The following is a 25,371-nucleotide window of genomic DNA, read 5'->3' on the forward strand; positions in this document are numbered from 1 at the left end:
TTTGTGTCCTTTGACCGACATTTCTGGCACCCATCATACTATTCTCTTTTCTATGAGATCAATCTTTTTAAGATTCCACATATAAGAGGGATCGTGTGGTATTTGTCCTTTTGTGCCCGGCTTATTTCACTTCACATAATATCCTCTAGGTTCATCCCTGTTGTCTCAAATAACAAAATGTCTTATGTTTTATTTATTTAATTCGTATTTGCATACAATGTTTGGATCATTTCTCCCCCCTACCCCCGCCCCCTCCCTTAACCCCCCAACCCCTCGAACCAGGCAGAAACTATTTTGTCCTTATCTCTAATTTTGTTGAAGAGAGAGTATAAGCTATAATAGGAAGAAACAAGGGTTTTTGCTGGTTGAGATAAGGATAGCTATACAAGGCATTGACTCACATTAATTTCCTGTGCGTGGGTGTTACCTTCTAGGTTAATTCTTTTTGATCTAACCTTTTCTCTAGTTTTCCTGGTCCCCTTTTCCTATTGGCCTCAGTTGCTTTTAAGATATCTGCTTTAGTTTCTCTGTGTTAAGGGCAACAAATGCTTTCTAGTTTTTTAGGTGTCTTACCTATCCTCACCCCTCCCTTGTGTGTTCTTGCTTTATCATGTGCTCAAAGTTCAATCCCCTTGTTGGGTTTGCCCTTGATCTAATGTCCACATATGAGGGAGAACATATGATTTTTGGTCTTTTGGGCCAGGCTAACCTCACTCAGAATGATGTTCTCCAATTCCATCCATTTACCTGCGAATGATAACATTTCATTCTTCTTCAGGGCTGCATAAAATTCCATTGTGTATAGATACCACATTTTCTTGATCCATTTGTCAGTGCTGAGGCATCTTGGCTGTTCGCATAACTTGGCTACTGTGAATAGTGCTGCAATAAACAAGGGTGTGCAGGTGCCTCTGGAATAACCTGAGTTACATTCTTTTGGGTATATCCCCAAGAGTGGTATTGCTGGATCATATGGTAGATCAATGTTTAGATTTTTAAGAAGCCTCCAATTTTTTTCCAGAGTGGTTGTAATAGTTTATATTCCCACCAGCAGTGTAAGAGGGTTCCTTTTCCCCACATCCTCGCCAACACCTGTTGTTAGTGATGAAGTATATGTAATTATTATCTATAAATTAAGGTAACATCAGTAAAAATTTTAGAAATGAGTGCATTATGAAAACACTTAACACAAGGCTTGGGGGTCATAATAGTTGCTCATGAAATCTAGGTGGGGTATGAATCAGAATGACAAGAGATGATAGAGTACTTATCTTGCATGCACTAGGTCCTGGGTTCCATCTCTAGCACCAAACTGGAGCAGCCATTAATTAATTAATAAATCAAATTAATTGTACTTATCACTAATTGATAGTTGTCTAATCTTGTTACTTGATTTGATAATATTTTATTGTTTCACTTTAGGATGGTGAACTGTTTTTATTGACCTCTCATGGGGGGGGTCCAGATGGTCCAGTATGGATATGGGGGAGTACAAGGCTTGGGAGTCCCATGGAGGCCCCTGACATGGCCCTGTACAGATAACAGGACTGTCTGTCCCCAAACCTGCATTTTTCTTCTGCCTTGCCTACAAACAGAGGGCAAGAGCCTGGAGTAGTCAGAATTGACACCCTTGATCTTCAATCCTATAGATATAAACTGGGATCAATACCTTCCTCCTCATAAGGAATAGATTAGGCAAACTAATCTGTAAAACAACTTCTGTCTGGTGTGGCTGTGGGAGGAAAGGGAAACAGCACCTAGTTGTTGGGGTGTTGTAAATTAGTACAGTCATTACGGAAAATTAGAAATAGAACTATCATATGATCCAACAATCTCACTACTGAGCACTATTGAGTGCATATTCAATGGAAACGAAATCAGTATGTCATGTGCACTCCCATATTTATTGTAGCACTATTCACAATAGCCAAGCTATGAAATCAGCCTAGGGGTCCCCTGTCAGATGAATGGTATAGATACATAATAAATATTACTTAGCCACAAAAGAGAAGGAAATTTTGTGATTGCAGCAACATGGGTGATATGTTGACAAAAAGCACATCTTCTCACTTACATGTTGTATGTTGGTCTCATAGAAGTGGAGAATAGAATGGTGGTTACCTGAGGCTGGAAAGGGTGTGGGGGAAAGGTGAATGGAGAGAAGATGGTTAACAGGTCCAGGGGTGCATGTAGATAGGAGTAACTTCTCAGACAATGTATGCACATATGAATAAATGAATAAACAATAAATAAATTAATTAAAAATAAATAAAACAAAAAAAGAAGGAATAATTTCTAATTTCTACAGCACACTGGGATAACTATGGTTGACAAGAATTAATGGCATATTTCATATGATATTTGTGGGAAAATGGGCAGAATTGGAGATCATCATGTTGACTGAGATAAGCCAAGCTTAAAAAGACAAGTATTGCAGGTTTTCTCTCATATGTGGAATCTAGTCCTTAAAAAAATAATATGAGATGGTTGCAAGAGGGGGAACTGTTTGGTGAGGGGAACCAGTGAGAAAGAGGAGAGGGAAAAGAGAGGGTAATGGGGGGATGAATATGATGGAAGTACATTATATGAAAAAAAAAAAGAAAATAGCATAATGGAAGCCTACTAAAAACTGTCAAAAAAGGAGAAGGAAGAGGGAGAGAGGGAGGTTAAGAAATAGTAATGGAGTGAATTTGATCAAAGCCCATTATAAGCATGTGTGGAAATATAATAGTGAAGCCCCTGTGTGCAATCAATTTATGCCAATAAAAAAGAATTAATTGCATATTTCCAAAAAAAAAGGACTTTTGGTGTTCCCAACACAAAGAAATGTGGAATGTCTGAGGTAAGATTTATCCTGATTTAGTCATTACACAATGAATGCATGTATTGAAATTTCACACTGTACCACCCCATACATATGTAAAATTTTTGTGTGTCAGTTAAAAAATTTTTAAAAACCTTCCCTGCTCCTGAGAGGGAAATTAAGTTAATTTTGCAAAGGGGCCTGGCACCGCCAGCTTGGTGTGATACCATGCTCTCAGAGCTGAGGACACAGGGTCTTCAGGGACTCAGGTGGCATTAATTTTCTTCATAGATGCATGTTGCAATGATTTGAGGAACTCTTAGCAATCCAGAAGCTGAATCCTCCTGCAAGAGTCTGGTTTGAGTCATCAAACTGGAGGTCTTGTAATTGATATTAAAAAATGGGCTCCAATGTGATTTGAATGCATTTTAGGATTGAAAACTGCTAGTTTTGTAAGGAAGGTCAGAGAATAAGAGGACACATTAGCCAACAAGATAATTCAACTGGTGACATGTCTAAAACAGAAATGGACTAGAAAATGTGATGGAGGACCAGTGAAATTTGAGTCAGCGTGGTCGGGAGTGGAGGTCAGAAGAGTTGATGCTTGACTCAGATCCTGGGACAGGTAGGCACTCAACCCAGGGGGCTTCTTTCTCTTTCCCTCACACTGCTGGCTCGCCAACTTGGCTATGTGCTGGATTCACCAAAGCAGATTAAAAAAAATTGATGCTGTCCCTATCTCCAGAGATCTGAGTTTGTTGGCAGGTCACAGGCCATACGTAAGATAAAATTAATCATAATAACCATTTTCAAGTGCACACAATTCAGTAGCAGTAAGAATACCCATGATGCTGTGCAACTATATCCACTGTTGTCTTCTAGATCCTTTTCATCATCCCAAGTAGAGACTGTGTTCATTCAGTAGCCATACCCCATTCTCCTCTTTTTCCAGCCCCTGGAAACCAGTAATCTGAGTGCTGAGTCTATGGATTTGTTTATTCTTTTCTTTTTCCTCCCTCCCTCCTCCTCCCCCTTTTTCTCACCCCCTCCTCCCCTCCCCTCCCCTTCCCTTCCCTTCCCTCCCCTCCCTTTCCCTTCCCTCCCAGGCTGGACTTATGGTTTAACCATAATCCCAATATCTGCCTCTGATGAAGTTAGGATTACAGGAGTGAGCCACAGCACTTGGCATAATTCTTTCTTTGCATCTGACTAATACCCTATTGACAACCAGATATGGTGGTGGTGGTACGTATAATCCCAGCACTCCAGAGGCTAAGGCAGGAGGATTGTGAATTTAAGGCCAGTTTTGGCTTCATAGAGAGTTCAAGGCCAAATAACAACACTCTGACTCAAAAAAACTAATAATAATAATAATACACTATATATACATATATATATGTATATATATAAAACCTGAAATTTCAACACACATATAAAATGTATGATCAGACCAGGGTAATTGGCATGTCTGCCTCAAACATTAAACATTTCTTTACATTAGAAACATTCAAAATTATCTCTACTAGCTATTTTGAAATACATGACTAACTGTCATAGTTATTCTACAGTGGACATCCTTAGTTGATCCATTGATGAGCTCTTGGGTTATTTCCACCTTCTGGCAATTGTAAATAATAATAATACACAAAACCAAGCTGGGTGCTGGTGGCTCACACCTGCAATCCTACCTATTTGGGAGGCTGAGATCAGAAGGATCACAGTTTGAAGCCAGCCCAGGCAAATAGTTTATGAGACGCCACTTTCAAAATAACCAGAGCAAAATGGACTGGAGATGTGGCTCAAGTGGTAGAGCGCCTGCTTTGAAAGCATAAAGCCCTGAGTTCAATCCTCATTCTCACAGAAAGAAGGAAAAGAAGGAAGGAGGGAGGGAAAGAAGGAAGGAAGGAAGGAAGGAAAGAGGGAAGACTTTCTTATCCATGCTACAATGTGGATGAACCTTGAAAACATTCTACTCAGTGAAAGAAGTCAGATCAACAGACCACATTGTGTACCATGGTGGGAGTAATGATATGTATTTCGAAATTGCTAAGAGAGTAGATGCTAAGTGTTCACACTATAGAAAAATGGTGTGATAAGTGATAATATCCATCACACAGATAAGTGATGGATACATTCATTATCTTGATTTAATCATTTCACAATTCACAGTAAGCCCTCTGTTTTCATGGGTTCTGCATCAGTGAATACAGCCAAGCATTGATCATAAACATTTGAAAAAAATTATCTGTGTTGGATATGTACAAATTTCTTTCTTTTTATTACTCCCTAAGAAATATAGTACAATAAGAATTTATATAGCATTTGTATTTTTGTTAGGTATTGTAAGTAACCTAGAAATGATTTAAAGTATGTAGAAAGATGTGGGTAGGTTCTATGCTATTTTATATAAAAAACTTGAAAATCTGCTGATTTTGGTATCTGTGGGTGTCCTGGAACAAATCAATTCTGAGGGATGACTGTATACATATACCAAAACATCACAGTATATCCCATAAACACATACAACTATCATTTGTCAATTAAAATTAAAAACCCCATTACTTATTAAAAAAAACCTCAATGACATGGGCTGGAAGCATGGCTCAAGTGGTAGAGTACTTGCCTAGAAGACACAAGGCCTTGTGTTCAAACCCCAGCACCAACCAACCAACAAGCAAAGGCTTGAAACTAATTTCCCAGGTTGATGTGAAGGAGCTCCTAGTCCCCTGACAACCAGGTCTCTCATGATTTTTGCAGCATAGTGAGGGAGACGTTTTACTGGACATACGTGTGCTCTCTGAGTACCATTTTCCTAAGAGTTCACAGGCATAGTGGATTTTTTCCTGTCTCTACACATGGTCAGTGAGTGGTGATACACCTGAATCTCCATGCTTGCCACCCCCCCTCAACCTGGTCACATCCATGAATTAATCTCTGTAGCTGTTCAACCCTGTCTCTGCCTGGTGCCTGTATCCTCATCTTTTTGTTGCCAGCCCATGATTCCATCTGAAGCTCTTGACCTCTGAGACCCCTTTGCCTGTGTCATGAGCTCAGCAGGGAAATGGGATCATTGTGATGAAAGGTGGTGGTGTGGCTCAAAGACTTTGGGTAGCTTTCCAACATGCCAGGCTGCCATGATACCAATGACAAGACAAGATGAGACAAGATGGCATCTTGTCAGGCAGGATTTTGTCAGTTGCAATCCAGGGAAGCTGTCCAAGTGCCCCAGGCACTCCCTCCTTCCTCCCTCTCTGAACATATCAGAGTTTTGCAAGCTGCTGACCTTGCAATACAACAGGGAGGGTATTTGGGTTCCTGTAATTTTTCAGGCATCCACTCAGAGCATTTAATTTGATTTTACTCATTTTATTCTTTAAAACATTACTTCTGGTACATCCATTCACAAGAAATCATCCAAGTATGCTTAGTAGTAGTAATGATACTAGTGTTTGCTATTGCTGGATGAAACTTTTTGATTTCAAAAATTATTTTTTGATGCTGGAGATGGAACCCAGGTCCTCACACATACTAGGCAAGTGTTCTACCACACCCAGCTGAGCCAAACTCCAGCTTCCAAAATCTTGAGGGTTTTTTTTGGTGGTATTGGGGTTTGAATTCAGGGCCTTGGACTTGCTAGGCAGAAATTCTGCCACTTGAGTCATGCCTAACCCTAAAATACTGATTTTTATTTGCATGTATACTTTCAACTCAGCTTTGTGTGTATATGTGTGTGTATGATTAACTTCTCATCCAGTCAAGGGATACATATCACACATGTTACCTTTAAAAATATATTTTTGAATTTTATTTTAATAACAACTGTACACATTATCAGGTACAGTGTGACATTTCAATACATGCATACAATGTGTAATAATCAGATCAGAGTAAGTGATATATCTAGCATCTGAAACATTTATTGCACGTGTTACTTTTCAGAATATTATTATTGTCATCATTATTATTATTTTGTGTGATGTTGGGGATGGAACCCAGGGCTCTACCTCTCCAGCCCCACATTACTTTTTAAAAATATATATAAAAAGTGTATGTAGTTTATTGATAACACAGAATACCTACATAAAGGATAAGTGTTCCTTTACCTGATCGTCACTTACCCGAGTTACTAGATAAAAGGATGCTAAAAACTTGAACCTGCCAACAGTCATGTAATTACACTGAGATAAAGGAGGTTTAAGGAAAATCAACCAAATTGCCCTCAAAATGGTACAGCTGGGTGCTGAAGGCAGTTCTCATAGACAACCGAGTCCATTTATTTCTCTTGCTTCTTAGCCCAAGGGTCAGGTCTTGGAAAAGAAAAGAAAGAAGGATTTGGCCACTCTGCAAATCCATCCTGAGAAGATCATGTGAGCTCAGCAGAATAAAGATGAGTTACCCAAACTTCTCTGGAGGAACTGAAGTAGGTCTGATAGCAAAGGCAGTTTTTTGACTTTCGCTAAGTTTGCCCACCCTGCATGACTGTGTTCTTCATCCTGGAGAAATCTTGTGATTGCCATATCTGTCAATGGACAGGACTTCTCAAATCTCAAGAGGAGATATTGAGGTCCAGGACCCAAGAAGCCAGAAGTGTAAAATGTTGATCTGAAATCAGATTTTTCTAAATGCTGGTCTCATGGGGTGTTATCAGGATTAGGGGAATGCTTTATGGTGTTACACAAAAAGTGTTTTTTCTCATATTGGGAAGAATGTTTTTAGGTGGGGCCTCTCTCCCTCCTTCCCTCTCTTCATTCCTTCCTTCATTCTTTCCTTCCTTCCTCTCTCCCTTCCTCCTTTCCTCTGTTCTCTCTCTCCCCTCCTTCCTTTCCTCCCTCCCTTCCATCCCCTCTCCCTTCCTTTTCTTCCCTCCCTCCTTTCCTTTCTTCATTCTTTCCTCTATTTTATCTATCCCCTCCTTCTCCTTCCTTCTTCAGTTTCTTCCCTTCCCTTCCCTTTCTGGGCACTTACCTGTTGTTCTAATCACACACTATAAAGTGTGTGTCTGTGTGTGTATGCACATGCAGTAGAAAGTATTTAAATACAAGAGTCTTCACTCTGTAGCAAGCAGATTCTTGAGTAGAAGGCACAAAAGAACACAGTGCTAGAGGATACATACTTGCAGTCCAAATGCCTGGCTTGGATTCCTGATCCCAGTGACCTGAATTATGTACTTTGGTGACTCTGTTTCCTCATCTATAAAGAAGAGATAGCAATGCCCACCTTATTGGAGACTGGCGAATGGTTAATCTTTCTAAAACACTTTCTGGTGTCTAGGAAGTGCTCTATTTTACTCCCCAAACACCTCTTGAATTCATTCCTCTCCAACACTGTTTCCTCTTTACTAGCTGAGATGGGAAAAATCCATGACCTGGGAGGTAGCCACACTTTCCAGTGAATCACCACCAGTTGGTTGTGGGATGTGGACAAGACTCCACTGTGTGCTTAGGACTGCTGGCTCTTTACTGTAGGTAGAAGGTTGACCCTGGCCCTCTGTTTGGTGTTGTGGAAGTGCATTGTGTGTATATCACATGTTTTTTCTATGATGAATGTGGACAAAAGGAGAAGGAAGGAGGTGGCCATAAACTCATACCATCATGAGCTGAGCCAAGTCTTCTGGGGAGGACCTGGTTCAGATCACTGTGGTATGCCATGACCTAAGACCAATTAATGATGGCTGGTATAATCATACTCTTAATGAGATACGAGATGAAGATAAAGGGATAATTATCACGTTAGTGTTATGAATGTGCAGAAAGGGGAATTGTGGTTATTCTTGCAACAAAGAATCACAAACATGTTTTTGTGTTCAGAAATGGGCGTGGAAAGAGATGGGGAAGAATGAGTGAGAGGGAATTCCAGAAGTATGTGAAAGAGAGCCTGGATGGAGAATTATTGCTAGAAAAGGGATTTCAGGGAAAATGCTTGCACACAGCCATTTCTACATAGGGGGATGAGGTAGAAGTCCAGTGACTGTCATCCCTGTCAACTGATGGGACATCTTGAATCTCAAGGAGATCTATAGAGGAGAAACCAGAGTTGGAAAATGTTGATGTGAAATCAGATTTTCTAAATGCTGGCCTCATGGAGGTCTTCTCAGAATATGTGAGACATAGAGCTGCTTCTGCTGGGGGGATACTTTATGGTGTTACACAAAAAGCATTTTTTCCATATTGGGGGAAATGTTTTGAGGCAGGACTTCCTTTTCCTCCCTTCCTTCCTCCCTCCCTTCTGCCTTCCTGCTCATATTTGTTGTTTACCTACCATGTTGTAGGCATGGTGAATATAATAGACTCACATTCAAAAGGGTCTTTCTGTAATCTAATCTCATAAGTAACATCTAGTCATATTTGACATAATAATCATTAAAAGCAAGTCACTTGGCCCAGCCCACACTCAAGGGGTAGGAAATCAGACCAGGTGTGAATACTAGGAGGTGGTGACCATCAGAATCATGTCACAGGCTACCTGCCCCAGAAGGAAATCCTGTTGTTAGCCACACCTTGGATGAACCCGTAGGACATGATGATGCTAAGTGAAATAGACCAGACACAGAAAGACAAATAAGGTAAGATGTCACTTACATGTAGAATCTAAAATAGTGAAAGCCAGAGGATTGGGGAGTAGAATGGATGTTGCTAGGAGCTGGTGGGGGTGGGGGAGAAGAGGGAATGGGGAGGTGTTGGTCAAAGGGTATAAAGTTTTGATTAGAAGATAAATAACTTCTGGAGATCTAATGCACAGCATAAACCTGTGAATAACAATATTGTATTGTATACTTAGATATTTGCTCATGGTAGCTTTTCTTGTTTGTTTTTCATTGCCAGCACAGAATCCAGGGCCTTATGCATGCTAAGCAAGTGCTCTACACCGAGTTACATCCACATTTCATAAGATAGTAGATATTATAATTAAAAAAACAACACACAGTGTACATTTTAATAGGGTTTAGTGTAATATTTATATACATGCAGGTAGCTTGCACTGACCAAATTCAACCCCTCCTTTCCACCCCTACTTCCCAAAAAGTTAGGCACGATAGATCTTCTGTTAAGCTTGTCTTAACCACAAAACCAAAACAAAACAAAGTGAGAAATGAGAGGGGGAAGACAAATATTGGAGGGGACAGGTAAATTAATGGGATTGATTGTGGTTACGGTTGTGTGGGCATATACTTATCTCTGCGTATATCAAGTTGCCTGCATTAAATATCTACAGCTTGTTGCCTGTCATTGCTCAAGAAGGTGCTTTAGGGCTGGGGCATGGCTCAGTGGTAGAGTGCTTGCCGAGCAAGTGTTCTATCTCTAGCACTGCAAAAGAAAAAAGTGGCTTAAAAAGTATTGAAATTTCTCAAAAAGTTAGTAAGTTTCCAGTCTCTGTGTGAGAGACATAACTACTTCCAAAGAGTCGATCTAAATGTACTTAAATACTTAATATGCTTGAGAACTTTGGGTGGTCGGACCTTGTTTCTTTCTTTGTTTCTGTCTGTCTGTCCTTCCTCATCAACCTCTTCTCCGGCAGGGCTTTATCTCCTTATATTTAAAAAAAAATTGAGATGATAGTCACATAACATCAAGATAACCATTCATTTATTTACTTAATTAATTTTCACATTGCCAGGGATGAAACTTAAGGCCTTTACATTTTTTACTTAAATTTTAATGGGCTTCATTATGCTTCTTTCATATATTAATATAATGTACTTTGATCATGTTCACCCTCCATTACTCTCTCCATTATTCCTTTCCCCTCCTGTCCCCTTTTTACATTAATGGCATATATATTTATACATTTTTTAGACCTAGCTCCTACATATGAGAGACAACATGTGATATTTGTCTTTCTGAATCTGGCTTATTTCACTTAATGTGATCCATCCATTTTCCTGCAAATGACATACTTTCATTCTTCTTTATGACTGAATAATACTCCATTGTGTAAATATACAATATCTTCTTTATTCATCCATCTGCTGATTCTGTAGTTTGTTTATAAACATGGATATGTTTATAGATAGAGTACACATCTCTATTGTATACTGACTTACATTCATTCGGGTATATGCCCAGGAATGGTATAGCAGGATCCTATGCTAGTTCACTTTTTATTTTTTTGAGGAAACTCCATACTGATTTCCATGGTGGCTGCACTAACTTACAGCGTTTAAGGGTTCCTTTCTTTTCTTTTCTTTTCTTGATGATAACCATCCTTACTGGGGCAAGATGGAATTGCCAGGTGGTTTCAATATGCGTTTCCTTTATGGTTAAAGATGTTGAGCATTCTCCATGTGTTTATTGTCAAATTAACCATTTTAATGTGAACAATTCAATTACATTTAGTACACCCAACATATACTATGCAACCACCACCCATTTTGGGTTTCACCACCCGAAACATTTTCATCATCTCCAAATAAAACCCTATCCATACCCATTAGGCAGTCACTGCCTGGTCTCCCCTCCTCCATAGCTCCCCAAGCAACCCCTAATCTCATTTCTTTCTGTATGAGTTTGCATATTTTGAACTACTACTACTACAGTTTGGATCTGGAATGTTTCCCAAAGGTTCATATGTTAAAAGCTTGGTCCTCAATTAGGTGGTATTGGGTGGAGCCTTTATGAGGTGGGGCTTAATGGGAGGTTTTAGGTCATTGGGGGTGTGGTCTTGAAGGAGATTGTGGGAACCTGGCTTCTACTTTCTCTTTTATTTCTGGACATGAGGTGAGTGGGCTTCCTCCACCATGTGCTCCTGCCTCGATGTGCCATCACAGGCCCAAAAGTAACACGGTCAAATGACTATGGATTGAACTTCCAAAATGGTGACTTTTTTTCCCCTCTGCACTTTTTTTTTTGCAGTGCTGGGGTTTGAATTCAGGGCCTACACCTTGAGTCACTCCACTAGTTCTTTTTGTTGTTGTTATGGATTTTTTCCAGATAGGGTCTTGCGAACTATTTTCCTCGGCTGGCTTTGAACTGTGATCCTTCTGATCTCTGCTGCCTGAGTAGCTAGGATTACAAGTGAGAGCCACCAGTGTCCAGCTTGCATTTTTCTTTTTTTGGCAGCACTGGGTTTGAACTCAGGGCCTCAACACTTATAGGCAGGTGCTCAACCACTTGAGCCACTTTGCCAGCCCTGTTTTGATTACTTTTTTTTTTTTGAGATAGGGTCTCACAGACTAGTTTGCTCAGGTTGGCCTCAAATCACTATCTTCTTGATCTCTGCTTCCTGAGTAACTAGGATAACTAGGAGCCACTGGCACCTGACAAAGTCCCTGTATTTTCCTCTAGATGGCTCTGAACTCCTGAGCTCAAGTGATTCTACTATCTCAGCCTCCTGAGTAGCTGGGATGGATTGCAGGTGTGCCACCAACCACAACTTCGTGCGAGAAACCTTTTTTGATAACCCTGGATCTAATAGAGACATTGATCTATAGGTCTCTGTCTTTCTCTACACTCTCCCTGATCCCCATGTGTGTGACCTCCAGGCATTGCCTCCTACCTCCCAGGACCTGTAAAATCTTTCTTTTCCTCCTGTGTTTCTTCTAGTTATTCAAAGAGTTCTCTCCATCTTCAAGATCCTGAAGTAAAACACCTGTACACTGGTTTTCCAATTGCTAGTTCCAGAAATTTCCTGCCTAAGGGCTACCCCTGGTAACTAAAGCTGTCATGGCCCATGCAAAGGGCAGGGCAGAAGTAGTTAGTTACTCCCTGCACCCTGGGAGCATCAGTCAATGGTTGACAGGAGTTGGTGGATAACCATCTGCCTTCTTCAGCTGGAATAACGGAGAGGAATGCTTTATACTACCTCTGAGAGGTCCTGAGAAGGACTGAGCCTTAGTTGTCCATAGTGGTAACTTATTTAACATCATTTTATGGCTCCCTTTCTTTCCTGCCTCCATGCTCTGCTCTACACTAGAGCCTCCTGGGATTGCCTTCCAGGTAAACTTTTAATACACTTGAATTCTTCTTTTGAGGTCTTCTTTGAGAGTACCCTGAAGCAAGGCAATACTGTTAGGGACCCTACAGTCACTAGACATCCATATCTTCAGAAACAGTGAATGTTAGCTTGCCTGGAAAAAAGGACTTTGCATATGTGATTAGGTTAAGGACCTTGAGACAGAGTCTCCTGGGATATATAGGTGAGTCCAATATGATCACAGGGCTCCTTGTGAGAGGCAGGAAAGAGGTCAGTATCAGATTCAGAGAGGGAGCTATAAATGTTACTGTGCCTCCAGATGTGGTTGTGGTGCACATCTGTAATCCCAGCACACAGGATGCTATGGCAGGAGAATTGCAAGTTGGAGACCAGCTTGGACCACATAGCCAGACCCGTCTAAGTAATCCTTATTCTGCTTTCAGGTCAACTGTTTTTTATCTTCCACATATGAACAAGAGCATGTAGTATTTGCCTTTCTGTGTCTGATTTATTTCACTTAATGCAATGACCTCCATTTTCACCCATGTTGCTGCAAAGGACAGAAAATTCATTCTTTAAGGATGAATAATACTACATTGCATATCTAAACCACATTTTCTTTATCCACTCATCTAGTTGGGCACCTAGACTGATCCCATATCTTACCTACTGTGAATAGGATGGTCATAAACATGGCATGCAGGTATCTCTTTGGTAAGGCTGATTTAATATTCCTTGGACATATACCTAGAAGTGGGATAACTGGATCCTCTGATAGATGTGGTTTTAATTTTTTGAGGAACCTCCATACTCTTCTCCATAGTATCTGGACTAATTTACAATTTACATTTTCAACAACAGTGTATAATGGTTCCTTTTTCTCCACATCCTTCCCAGCAACTGTAATTGTATTTTTTGATACAATTGTAGCCATTCTAACTGGGGTGAGATGGTATGTCATTACAGTTTTGAGTTGCATTTCCCTGATGGCTAATACTGAGGGTTTTTTGGGGGCGGTTCTGGGGGTGGAACCCAGCATGCTAGACAAATGTTCTACCATTGAGCTGCACCCCCTGACCCATTATTGAAAATGTTTTCATGTCTTTGTTGACCAGTTGTATTTCTTCTTTTGAGAAATGTCTCTTCAGATCACTTGCCCATTTTTATATTGGTTTACTTATTTTTATTGTAAGTTTTTTGAGTTCCTTATATATTTCATATATCAACCATCTGACCAATGAATAGCTGAGAAACACAATAAGCCTGCTTTATTTGTGGATTTATTACATGTGGTTTTGACCAAGAGTTGTTAAAAAAAAGAAAAATAAAAACCCACAAATTTCAAAAGCAATTTAAATTCCCCCATGTACATTCTGCAGCTCAGTGGATGTGGAGAAGCTCTCAGTCAGGCCATCATTATCATCACTTGTAAATCATTGTGTGAGCTGCTGAGTCTTTCCTGGCCCATTTTATGACAATCTGCCTCCCCAAAAGGAAATGGTACCCCCAAAATGAGGTAAAAGTGAATGTGCTTAATTTAAGTGACAAAGTGAAAAATAGAGAGTTGTTGAAAGGCAGCATGTCTTCTACCCAGTGGAAGGTGGGTGTCCTTGTGAGAAAAAGAAGTCAACCATCTGCATCACACCCTTGAACTCTATGCATTTGAGCATGTGTGGTTTTTCCTCAGTGGCAGCCTCCTTGAAACGACAGACTATCAGATACTAACCATCCATTGTATACTTTCTCCTAACCTGGGCACTGTCTCTTCACTCTGTTGACTGACTCCTTTGCTGTGCAGGTTTTTTAGTAGGATGCAATCCCATTTGTTGATTCTTGCTTTTGTTTCCCATGCCTTTGTCCCCACAGACTTTAAAATTCCAACTTAGTCTCCTTCTTGTTAACACACAAATTTCTGAGCATAATTCTTTATCGCCAATATGTGCCCCCGGCAAACCTTATGGTGTCACACAGAGTCTTGCTGAGTGTCTGGAGCTCACACGTGGGGAAGCAGCTGAAATCTCTGTCAGCTCTGAGGCAACTGTAGGGTTGTGGAAATGCTACTTGGGAACATTGGGTGAGCTGATGTGGCAACTGGGGCTGTGACAGCACGGGTGAGGATGGCAGGCTGCAACCCACAGAGCAAGACATCGCTTGCAAAAGAAGCATTTGCATCTTCATGCAAAGGTTTCTGGGAACCAGAGTGGGCTAGCACGCATGCAGAGAGAAAAATCTTGAGCCCTGGGAAGGACCTGCAATACAAAAGTCATAGGGTAGTTCCACTAACAGGGAACCCTGGCCAATGGGGGAAGAAGGACATTGATTTCCCACTGTCTACACTGCAGCATTTGCTGCCTTCTTCTCTTGGTCCCTTCATACCTACATGTGGTAAATCACCCCACAATTACTAACACCTTGGTACTATATTATCCCTTGATGTTTTACTACATGTTCCCTGCATTTTTGTCAATGCAGTCAGCTCTTGTCATTCAGTGTAGCTATGTTCTATAAAGTTGCTGCAGACCTGGGAGATGGTAGTAATGACTGTAATCCCACCTAATCAGGAGGCTGAGGCAGGAGGATCATGAGTTCCAGTCCAGCCTAAGCTACAGAGTGAGTGCAAATCCTAAAGAAAATATTAAAATAAAAATTTTAATATTTGTTGCAAACACCAAATTAGCAAATCTGGAACTACAGCTCCCTGGGGAAATTAAGTGTTAAGTTCTTGTGAGTCTCTGGTTACCAAAAGTTTGCACAACTGATCAATACATAACCTTGTCTTATGTATTTCTATTTAAAGACACCTTAAAGTATATAGTGTTGCATTGACATTTAGCTCACTCTGAGCAGAACTATGGATAACTCATTCCTGAATGAAACTTTTCTAACATGCATTTTAAAATTATTTTATTTATTATTTTTCTTTGGTGGTACTAGAGTTTGAACTCAGGGCTTCACACTTGCCAGGCAGGTGCTCCGCTGCTTGAGCTATGCCACCAGCCCTTTTTTGCTTTAGTTATTTTTTCAGATAGGGTCTTGCCTGGGTTGGTCTGGGACAGTGATCTCCTGTGTAGCTGGGATGACAGGTGCATGCCATCATGCCCAGCTTTTTGCTGATTAAGATGAGGTCCTGCTAACTTTTTTTTGTCCAGACTGGTCTTGAACCATGATCATCCTGATCTCCACCCCCTTAGTAGCTGGGATTGCAGGTGTAAGTCACCACACCTGGCTGTCCAAGGTTTCTTTGATGCTACATGCAGGAACTACTAGTTTAACATTTCCTGTTTTGGGAAATAGTGAATTTACCAGACCCTCATCAATCTTCATGTGTCTTCATCTCCACTCAGGTTGGGTGGGGGATTTTTTGGCCTTGGATGGCCAGACTGGGGCTGTCATTTTCCATGGGCTGTGAGGGCTGCAGGTCAGTAAGACCCTGATGTGTGTCACAGGTCGTGGCGTCAAGGTCAACATTCCAAGCCATGGTTCTCATCCATCAGGTTTCCTAAATCCCTAACTCCTGTTCACTAGGACCCCGTGTTGATACCAAAAGCTGCAGATGTTCAAGTCCTTTCTATAAATGGGTAAGTATTTGCACCCGACTCATACACATCCTCCTGTATACTTTAAATGATGTCTGGGTTACTTGTTATATCCAATATGTAAATAGTGTATTACACATTTAGGGAATAAGGACAAGAAAAACAACCTCTGTACATGTTCAGTACATTTTTTTTTGTGGGACTGGAGTTTGAATCGAGAGCTTTGCATTTGCAAAGCAAGTGCTCTACCACTTGAGGCACAGCTCCAGATGCAGTCTCGAGAACTATTTGCTTGGGCTGGCTTTGAACCACGATACTCCCGATCTCAGTGTCTCAAGTAGCTAGGAGCCAGAAGGGTTGAGCCATTGGCTTCTGGCTCAGTACAATTTTTTTCCTGAGTATTTTTGATTCAAGGTTGGTTGAATCCACACATGGAGAACACACAGATATGGAAGACTAGCTGTATGAACACCCCTTTTCTCGATGTATTCTACACCCTGGGGTCTTCTTGGGAAGGGCAGATAATAACCCAGTCAGTGTGGAGAGTTCTGCAATGGTGTCTCATAGACTTCAGGAACCCACAGGAGAAACTGAGCTATGACTGGATGGCGGGATGCAGTCAGGGCATGCTTCCTGCAGGAGGCAACTCCAGACCAGAAACAACAATGTTGTTTGCCCTGCATGAACTCCTGAGCTCCCTGAAGGCAGGCACCACATTTCAATCTCTGTGCCTGTTTAGGGTATGGCACTTTTTGTTGGGTGAGGACCCAGCAAAGCTCAGGGGAGTTCTGCTTAGAGTGCAGGCCTTGTAGTCAGCGATGAAATCCTTGTTTTGCTACTTACTGTGTGACCTTGGGAAAGCCACTTAACCTTTCTGTGCCTCAGTTTCCTCAATTCTACAATGGAGCTGCTAACAACAGCTTAAGATCACTCGGGTTATGCCTATATGCAGCAACCACGCTACAGGCCTTACACATCTCTTCTTACCACAGCCGTCCTCACTTTACAGGTTGGAGAGACTGAGGTGAGAGAGGGTCACAGACTTACCCAAGGATATGGGATTTGAATGTAACAATCTAGTACCCAAACCCAACCTGTTAACTTTCAGGATACACTGCCTATCATGTCTTGAATGAGAAGTGATTGACATACAGTAGTGCCTAATAAACAATAATTAGTATTTTTAATTATAATTCACTTGGACTGAAGGTGAGCCAGACGGTCCTGTCCGGAGGGCCCTGGAACTGGGACCCTCCTCTCCCGAGGTCCCAGCAGGTGCGCAGGCTGCCGCTGGGGGCGCGCGCATCACTTCGGGGCTGCTGAGCCGGTCGCGGCGGGCGGCGGCGTGCGCGGGTCCCAGCCGCCGACCAGGAGCTGCGCGTGTTCGTAAAACACGTGCGGGTGCTGCTGGCGGCGGCGCAGGCGCACCACGTCGTGGTCCACTTCGCACCCGATCTTCTTGCAGTTAAGGTTCCAGGAGAGTTCATCGTGCATGGCGAGCAGCTCCTTCAAGTTCTTTTCCATGTGCTCGTTGTGGCGCTGCAGCTGGTCAGTGTCCTGGGGAGAGGATGGGGTGGGCGAGCCCAAAGGAGAGCGGGGCCTTTACCTGGCCAGGTGTGCGTGGAAGGACTGGCCTAGGATGGAGAATGGGTATACTTGGGCCAGATGTGTACGTGCAAGGGGTTGGTCTGGGAAGAGTCCTAGCTAAAGAGAAGTGGACCTCAGTTGGAGGGGGGCGCGGCGGAGGAAGACACCTGAGCTAGATATTCTTTTTTTTTTTTTTTCTTTCTTTTCTTTTGGCTGCACTGGGGTTTGAACTGAGGGCCCCGTGGTTGGTAGGCAGGCGTCTACCACTTGAAAAAAGACCAGTGATAGGGAGGGTTGAGGGCTGGAGTGTGAGGCGAGGGACTGAACTGGGTTGATAGAACTCATCTGGGCAAGAAGAAGCCTCCTCCGGGCCGGGCTGAGGGAGGGGCAGGTATCATGAAGAGATGCGTGTCGGGGGTTGCAGGGGTTGAAGGAAGAGTAAGTATGTAAGGGCCCGTCGCGGGCAGACCTGGGCGAGAGTGTTTTACCTGGGCAGGTGTGCTTGAAGAAGGAGCCTTATTACCAGGATGGGGATGGACTAGGGGGGGACGTACCTGGGCGAGGCGTGTGGCCTCTGGAAGCTGGGTGCCCACGTGTTTCTGGTACATGCGAACCAGAGGTCTATCTAATTTCTCTCGAGCCTCCAGGTGGGTTTTCAGCAGGGGACCCTGGTAGAGCGCAGTGTGCGGAGCAGTGAGGCCCAGTCACTCCTGGTATCCATCCCCATGCCTGTAGACTCACCCCCCAAACCTTACCTTAATCAGGCCTCGTGTGACGTACATCTCTTTGTTGAATTTCGTGCACCGGTGGATAGTTCCCCTCATTAATCCCAACGTCATGTTCGTTCTTTCCTGGGAGTGGGGGACAGCAGATCAGGCTGGCTCCCAGTCCCCTCCTCTCCGACCGAGGGCTTTTCCACCCTAGCCAGGAATCGCCACCTCTCAGCCCTGCAGCACCCACCACCCCTCCCCGCATACCTTCAGCTCCAAAGTCTCGCTCATCTTCTGCGTCAGCGAGGCGCACACTCGGTGGTTTATCTGCTGTTGCTGCTCACGGAAGTTCATCTCGTTCTTGGCCATTTCTGCCAGGGTGTCTTTGGACTCCATCAACAACCGCTTGGCTTCGTACAGCGCCTGGGCGCAGTCTGCAAACCGAAGGGACACGTGGGGTGCTGAGCCTCTCATTTGGCACATCTTAGTGCTCTCTCCTTCCCTCCCCTACCATCCTCCCCGTTCCTTCTCCTCGCTCCTCCTCCTCCCCGCCTCCTTCCTTTCTCTCTCCTCCTTCCTTTCTTCTACTCCTCCTCCTTCCTCCATCCTCCCTCTTCTCGCTCTGGAGGTGGTGGTTGGCCATGGCGAATGGAGGGGCTATTAGTACGGACATATGATTTGAAGCAGACCCCATGACCCACAGTGTGTGGACAGGACACTCTACCAGGAGAAACTGAGCAAAAGTGCCCTCTGGACTAGAGACTGGCTTGCTATTCCCCAGGGAAGGGGCAGCTGAGTGGGTGAAGGGGTACACCTGATAGTCGAGGGTATGGGTGGGCATCAGGGACACACACTGTAATGGACTCCTTTCTGTAGGGCCTACCTGGGGTATAGGGGCCCACTGGGTTAGGAGGAGGCGTTTTCTGGCCCTGAGTGCGTGGAGTCGGGGCGCGGGAGATGTTCACCCACGAGTGGCGGCCGGCCTGCTCCAGAACCTTGTCCAGCGGCTGGTTCAGGAGTTCCACTGCTTGGAGCCTTTCTTGACAGTAGAAGCCCAGCGTGTCGCGGCAGGAGGCCAGAGCCTGAGGACCACGGAAAGAAAACAGAGTGTGAGTTGGGGGGCTTGGGAATCCAGTCTTGCATATGCTGAGCTCATACTTCACCATGGAGGGCATCCCCAACTCCCCCCCCCCCCCCGCTTTTCTGATGCTTATAAAGCATTTTTTTTTCTTCCATAACTGAAGTTTGAACTTAGGGACTTTTTTTGTGATGGGTTTTTTTGAGATAGGGTCTGATGAACTACTTGACCGGGCTGGCTTTGAACTGCGATCCTCCTGATCTCTGCCTCCTGAGTAGCTAGGATTATAGGCATGAGCCACCAGCGCCCTGCTTTTATGGGGATTCCTTTTTCTTGAGATAGGATCTTGCTATGTAGCCCAGGATGACCTCCAATATGTGATCCTCATGCCTTCACCTTCCCAGTGCTGGGATTACAGGCATGTACCACCATGCCCAGAGGAAATAGTTTTAAACTTTTTACTTTATTTCCTGAGTTACAGAGAAATATTTTCTTTCTTTAAGTCGCTTTAAAAAATGAAATGTACCCAGACATGGTGGCACATGCTTGTAATCACAGCATTAGGGAGGCTAAGGCAGGAGGTCAAGGCCAACCTGGGCTATATGGTGAGACACTGTCTCAAAAACAGCAACAACAAAAAAAGATAATGCCTGTATTTCATAAAAAAGTTTTTTTTTCCTCTCTGGGTCATATCATAGCACCTTTGAAGGTTCACTTTATTTCTTTCATTTAAATTTTTATTTTGATTTGAAAATAATGATTTTGTGTGCTTATAGGGTATTTATGGAATGCTTTGAGATATATATGTATGTATCTATTGTGGATGATTTTATCAATTACACCAAGAATTTTTTTTGGTGGTAATGGAGTTTAAACTCAGGGCCTCATGCTTGCTAGGTAGGTACTCTATCATTTGAGCCACTCCACCAGCCCTGTTTTGAGATAGGGTCTTGCAAACTATTTGCCCAGGCTAATCTTGAACCGTGATCCTCCTGATCTCTGCCTCCTGAGCATCTAGGACTACAGGCATGAGCCACCAGTGCCTGGCTGGTAGGGCACTATTTTCCCTGTGCCCTAAGACTGAAATGCACAAATGCTTAGGTCCCTTCTATAAAAAAACCATGCTATTAAAAAATTTAAAAATGGCATAGTATCTATATGAAACACAGGTACATCCTCCTGTAGACTTTAAAATCATCTCTAGGTTGCTTACACTGCCTAATGCAATAGAGATGCTATCCAAATAGTTGTTCTATGGTATTGTTTAGGGAATAATGGCAAGAAAAAAAATAAGACTGTGCATGTATGGTACAGATGTAAGTGTTTTCCACATATTTGTGATCTGATGTTGGTGGAATCTTGAAGATATGGAACCCATGGATTCAGAGGCCAGACTGTGTAGGACAGAGGGAAAATGAGAGTGGTTCCTTTTCTGTGCACTGGAGAGTGAGGAATGGCCAAAGAGTTGGAGAGGACTAGGAGGAAGAGAAATGCTATGATTTGGATCTGAAATGTTTCCCCAAAGCTCATGTGTTAAAGGCTTGGTTGCCAACCTGTGGCACTGTTGGGAGGTGCTGGGTCCTTTGGGAAGTCCTTTAGTGGGAAGAATTTGGGGGATGTAATGGGATTCCTGCTCCTTTCCTCTCTCTCTGCTTCCTGGCCACCATAAGGTGAGCAGCCTCTTGTGCTATGTGATCCCTGCCATGATGTTCTGCCCTGCCACAGTCTCAATGCAATGGAGCCAGCTGACCATGGACTGAAACCTCAGCAATCATGAGCCAAAATAAATCTTTTTTCCTTATCAATTGATTATTTCAGGTATTTTGTCACAGTGATGCAAAGTTGGCAAACCCAAGAAAGTATGAGATAGAGTTGGGTGTGGTGGTACAGTTTTGTAATCCCAGCACTTGGGAGGCTGAGGCAGGAGGATTGTGAGTTTAGGCCAGCTTAGGGTATGTAATAAAACCCTGTCTCAAAAAAACCCCAAGCCCAAACTTAAACCAACCAAACAAAAATAAAGTGTGAGATAACTTGCACAACGGGACAATGAGCCTTCTAGAGACATTCAGTAGGAAAACTCTGAGAACCAGTTTGAGATCTGAGTTCATGATCATAGGTTGAAAGAAGTCTGCATGGTGGTGAGCATTTTTTCTGCAATATTCCACCTACATTCTGTCCACTGGTGGGTCTCTGTTTCTATCTACATCTCTCTTTCTTTGCCTTCCTATTTACCTTCCTGTCTTTTGAGCTGTTCCCTCACATGTCCACCCTCATGGTCTTTCCCCTTGTCTGTTTCAGATTCTTTGGAAGGATTTTTCAGAATCACCATATTTAAAGGAATATAGTTAGGGAATTTCAGCACCATGGACAGTGGTCTCTCTTCCTCCCCCCCCCCCCCAATCCTTACTTTCACCCTTCACTACCCTTCTTTGAATGCCCCTTGAATGTGAACTCTGCCAGGGTAAGGTCAGCTCTGATGTGTTCACTAACTTTGTCACTAATGCTAAGTATAGCGTTTGGGACAACAGGGCATTGGATTAATATTTGTCAGATGGATGAGTCAAAAGGACACACAGGTCACAGGTCAATTCTAAGCTGTCCCAAAGACTCCCTGAAGGCTGTCTGCTCTCCCACCTCCATTAATACCCTCAAAAAGTTCTTGTTGCTAAGTGTGAAGGATCCACTGAGAGAACATGTCTGGCCGAAGTTGACAAAAAATGGAGCGTGTGTTATGACTGTAAAATGCCAGACTCAAGATGTCCAAACTAAAAGCACAGCCCTGCCACTGTCTGGCTCTGTGTCTTGGGTGAAGCCGTCTCTCTTTGAGTCTCAGTTTCCCCATGTATAATGAGGGCATTTGGTGGTACTGGGGTTTTGAACTCAGGGCCTCGAGCTTGCTAGGCAGGTGCTTTACCACTTGATCCACACCCTCAGCACTTTTTTGCGTTAGTTTATTTTTGAGATAGGGTCTTGAACTTTTTTGTCTGGGGCTGCCCCTGAACCATGATCCTCCTACCACTACCTCCCGAGTACCTGGGATTGCAACCACTCGGTGAGCCACCACGTCCAGCTTGCTAACTTTTTTGCCTACAGTTGTGGCCCTTCTTCTTTACCTACTAGCAGCTAGGACTACAGGTGTGAAGCACTACAACCAGCCCCTCACAGCAGAGTTTCAAATTCACTCATTCAATGATTGCACAGGGTTTGACATAGGGTGGGTGCTCGTTGTTATTCTGAGGTCCAACTCCATCTCTTAGGACATTTTTTTCCCCCATTTTGCAAAGTAGAAATTCAGTGAGTATCAAGTTAGTGTTTGAAGAGATTTGCTGTTGTTACTGTCTCCAAGGTCAGAGTTGTTTATTCATTAGATAGCTAGAGATTCCTTTCTAGTCTCCATAGCTTGGCCCCAGGTACGCCTAACCTTCAGCAGGGTCTCCGATTTTTCCATATCTTTTTCCATTTTCCTCTTCATGGATCTCAGTTCATCTTTCTCCCATGTAAGTGCACTGTCAGCCTTGTCAGGGACCTAGAAAACAAGGAAGGAATTGCTCTCCCTTCAGGAGAGGGATGGAGGGAGATTTCTTTCAGAAGAGAATGTATCAGCCTCATACACTGTGGGCTTGGAATATGCAGCTGTGGAAAGTCTCATTCTGGGGGTCTCATTGTTTGAGAAAACTTCATCTTTGATCTTGATCTCTCTCACTTTTTTTGGGGGGGGGTTTACCTTCTGGGCTTCTATCTTTTACAGAAAGGGGCCCAGCAAGCTGGGAATGGAGGTGACTCAATTTGGGGAGGGCTGTTTTCACTACTTGAGGCTGAGGATGCCTTCCTCAGTGATGGGCTCATCCCATTCCTGGTTGGAAGGCAAGATCTCATCTTACTATTTGGATTGGGGTTGCAGGCAGGAACTCCACCCTGTAAGCAAGGTGTCATCTGGGTCTAGGGGTCTCACCATTTATTCACCTGGTTGGGGGTTAACTCTAGGTGTGGGAACTGGGAGTCTGAAGTCTTGCTCTGTAGGGTGGACCTTTCTTTCCCTAGATGGGGGCTACAGAAGTGTCCTCACTTCCTGAGACTGGAGAGTTTGGTTTGATTTCTCATTTTTTTGGGGGAATTTCATCTAGATTGAAACCAGGGCATTATCTGCTTTCCCCACTGGAGGAGGGGACCCCTCTCCCCAAATAAGAGCATTAAATGTCTCATGCCCAAGGAACAGTATGCCAAGGCTGGGAGGTTGCAAAATTTTCTCCTTGGGAAGGATTTTTTCCCCCTTCCCTCACTTTACTTCCGTTCTTTTTACTGGCATGGAGCATGCTAGACAAACACTCTGGCACTTGAGCCATATTCCTCGCCTGCTGCTCCCTTTTTTGCTTTATCTATTTTTCAAGATAGGGTCTGGCAGTTTTGTTCTGCCTGGTTTCCCACCTCTATCTCTTCCTACCTCCATGTCCCATACACGAACCACCATGCCCGCCTGGGGGAAGGTTTTTCTTACAGTGCAACTCTTTCCCTAACCTCTTTCCCTGGCTGGGCTCAGAATAATTTCCCTCTCTTGGGGGATCTCATCTCTTTGGGCGGGTCTCCCTCTCTGGGACTTGGGGCTTAGGGACCTCATCCTGGGGGTGTCCTCCTCTTATAAGGTTACTGGCTGGAGTGGGGACATGGGAAGTGTTCCGATTCTATGGGGTGGGTTTTTCTCAGGTTGAATACCCGGGAGCGGAAGTCTCAGTCTTGGTATCCCGGTTTGAGGGATGGGTGAGGCTCTCACCTTCTCGCACTTGGGCCGGTAGCCCCGCAGCTTGACGCTCTGCTGGTTGACAAGCAAGCCTTTGCGCACCTCGCTCAGCCTGAGGTCCAGAACCTCCCTTTGGCGCTGCAGCAGCCGCAGCTGCGCATTGATTTGGTTCTGCGCGCGGCCTAGGCGGGCGGCAGTGAGGCGCGCTCCGCGCGCGTGCGCGAGCACCAATTCGGCCGTCTGCAGGGCGCGCGCATCGCGATGCAGGGGCAGAGGCAGGCGAGCATACCAGGCTGGTGGCTTCATCTTCCCTTTCCACAGAGTCACGCCCTCGCCCGGCGGTGGCTTCTCCACTGTGCTGCCGCCTTTGAGCATCTCCACGCGGAAGCGCCAAGGCTCCATGTAGGCGGCGCGGCACAGATGGTGCGCCATGTGCGGGTCCCGTATGCTGGCTTTGGGTTGCCACATGGTCACTGCCTCCTGCCCGCAGCGGTCGATCAAAAGACGTGCTTTTCGAGACGTGGCCTGGGCCGCCTCGCGCCATTCTGGGGCCCCAATACGCGTTTCCTGGTGGCGCGCAGCCTGCGGTAGCAACACGGGCATGGTCCCGGCTTGGTGCCCTAGCCTGGCCAGGGATACCCACTCAGAAGGACGGGGACCTCCCACCCCCCCAACGACAGCAGTTGAGTGAGTCAACTGAGAGTACCCATCACCATGGCGACGGGATCAACAACGCAGATGGAATTCCAGAGGCGGGGGAGGGGAATGGTGGGAGTGGAGGTGGGGGGAGGGGGAGAGGTGGAAAGGAGTTTTTGCTTTGGAGCCCAACCTTGGACATTCCTTGAGAAAGCCCTTCTTATCTAGCCCATTTCTTGCTATTCTCTCTCTCTCTCTCTTTTTCCCCTACTCCTCTTTGCAGATGACATAATCTTACGCCTAGAAAAATCTTAAGGAATCCACTATGAAATTCTTGAATCACAGAAGATGAAGGATACAAGATTAGTGTTCAAATA

General features: G+C 44.0%; 1 protein-coding gene across 1 annotated transcript; it reads right to left on the minus strand.

Moving 5' to 3' along the window:
* Window positions 1-17,553: 17,553 nt before the first annotated feature.
* On the minus strand, window positions 17,554-25,052 carry Tektl1 (tektin like 1). The gene is made up of 7 exons (XM_020154066.2): window positions 24,392-25,052; window positions 23,045-23,149; window positions 19,429-19,627; window positions 18,813-18,979; window positions 18,591-18,686; window positions 18,390-18,503; window positions 17,554-17,805 (listed from the first exon to the last, which is right to left on the minus strand). The coding sequence occupies exons 1-7, from the start codon at window positions 24,959-24,961 to the stop codon at window positions 17,554-17,556; spliced, it is 1,503 nt and encodes a 500-aa protein (XP_020009655.1). The 5' UTR covers window positions 24,962-25,052.
* Between the last annotated feature and the right edge of the window lie 319 nt (window positions 25,053-25,371).

Source organism: Castor canadensis, chromosome 14 (assembly GCF_047511655.1).
Source record: "Castor canadensis chromosome 14, mCasCan1.hap1v2, whole genome shotgun sequence".
Taxonomy (NCBI): domain Eukaryota; kingdom Metazoa; phylum Chordata; class Mammalia; order Rodentia; family Castoridae; genus Castor; species Castor canadensis.

Bases quoted from the DNA above. Each gene is read 5' to 3' on its own strand.
- Tektl1 (XM_020154066.2), bottom strand. From the start codon at position 24,961: ATGCCCGTGTTGCTACCGCAGGCTGCGCGCCACCAGGAAACGCGTATT. The intron at 18,980-19,428 runs GTAGGCCCTACA...TTCGGTTTGCAG, and splicing joins AGTGGGCCCCTATACCCCAG to ACTGCGCCCAGGCGCTGTAC. The intron at 18,687-18,812 runs GTATGCGGGGAG...CCCCACTCCCAG, and splicing joins GCGAGACTTTGGAGCTGAAG to GAAAGAACGAACATGACGTT.